Genomic DNA, 471 nt, shown 5'->3' on the forward strand with positions numbered 1-471 from the left:
GGAGGTCCGATACAGATGGACAGAGCTCAAGGGATCGGCTCTGGCCTGCCTCAAGGAATGGGCATAGGCTCAAGGAAAGCAGGGAATGGGTGTGGCTCACTCTGGGTACCCAGGAATTCCGTATCAACCAGTTAATTCAATGACTGGTCAGTCCACGTGAATAGTTATAAATACTTGTATGTACAGTTATGATAATAGTAATTTATACAGTCTAGTAGTGTGTACATGTACTTGTAGTATCCTTCCTTTGTTAGCTGTAGTGTAGATGCATTATTGATATTGTGTGAATCTAATGTACTTTTATTCAAGTTACACTAGATGCATAAGGAAAAATTATTAAAACGAAAAATTCTCTCCCTTTCATTTTTGGCCAAACAGGGTCCATTATTATACCAATACTACATATCATTAATTACCTGAATCCATCCATATCAGTACGACTATCACAGAAAGGAGTGTATCCATAAGGTG

The 471-nt window shown here is 38.6% G+C and overlaps 1 protein-coding gene across 1 annotated transcript in view; it reads right to left on the minus strand.

Annotated features, from left to right (window-relative positions):
* Positions 1 to 412: 412 nt before the first annotated feature.
* LOC109588171 (uncharacterized) overlaps positions 413 to 471 on the minus strand; it is a 15,372-nt gene continuing 15,313 nt past the window's right edge. Inside the window, exon 5 of the mRNA XM_020004352.1 lies at positions 413 to 440. Within this exon, the coding sequence (XP_019859911.1) occupies positions 413 to 440 (28 nt within the window). The remainder of the gene's footprint in view (positions 441 to 471) is intronic.

Source organism: Amphimedon queenslandica, unplaced genomic scaffold, assembly GCF_000090795.2.
Source record: "Amphimedon queenslandica unplaced genomic scaffold, v1.1 AMPQUscaffold_12253, whole genome shotgun sequence".
Lineage (NCBI taxonomy): Eukaryota > Metazoa > Porifera > Demospongiae > Haplosclerida > Niphatidae > Amphimedon > Amphimedon queenslandica.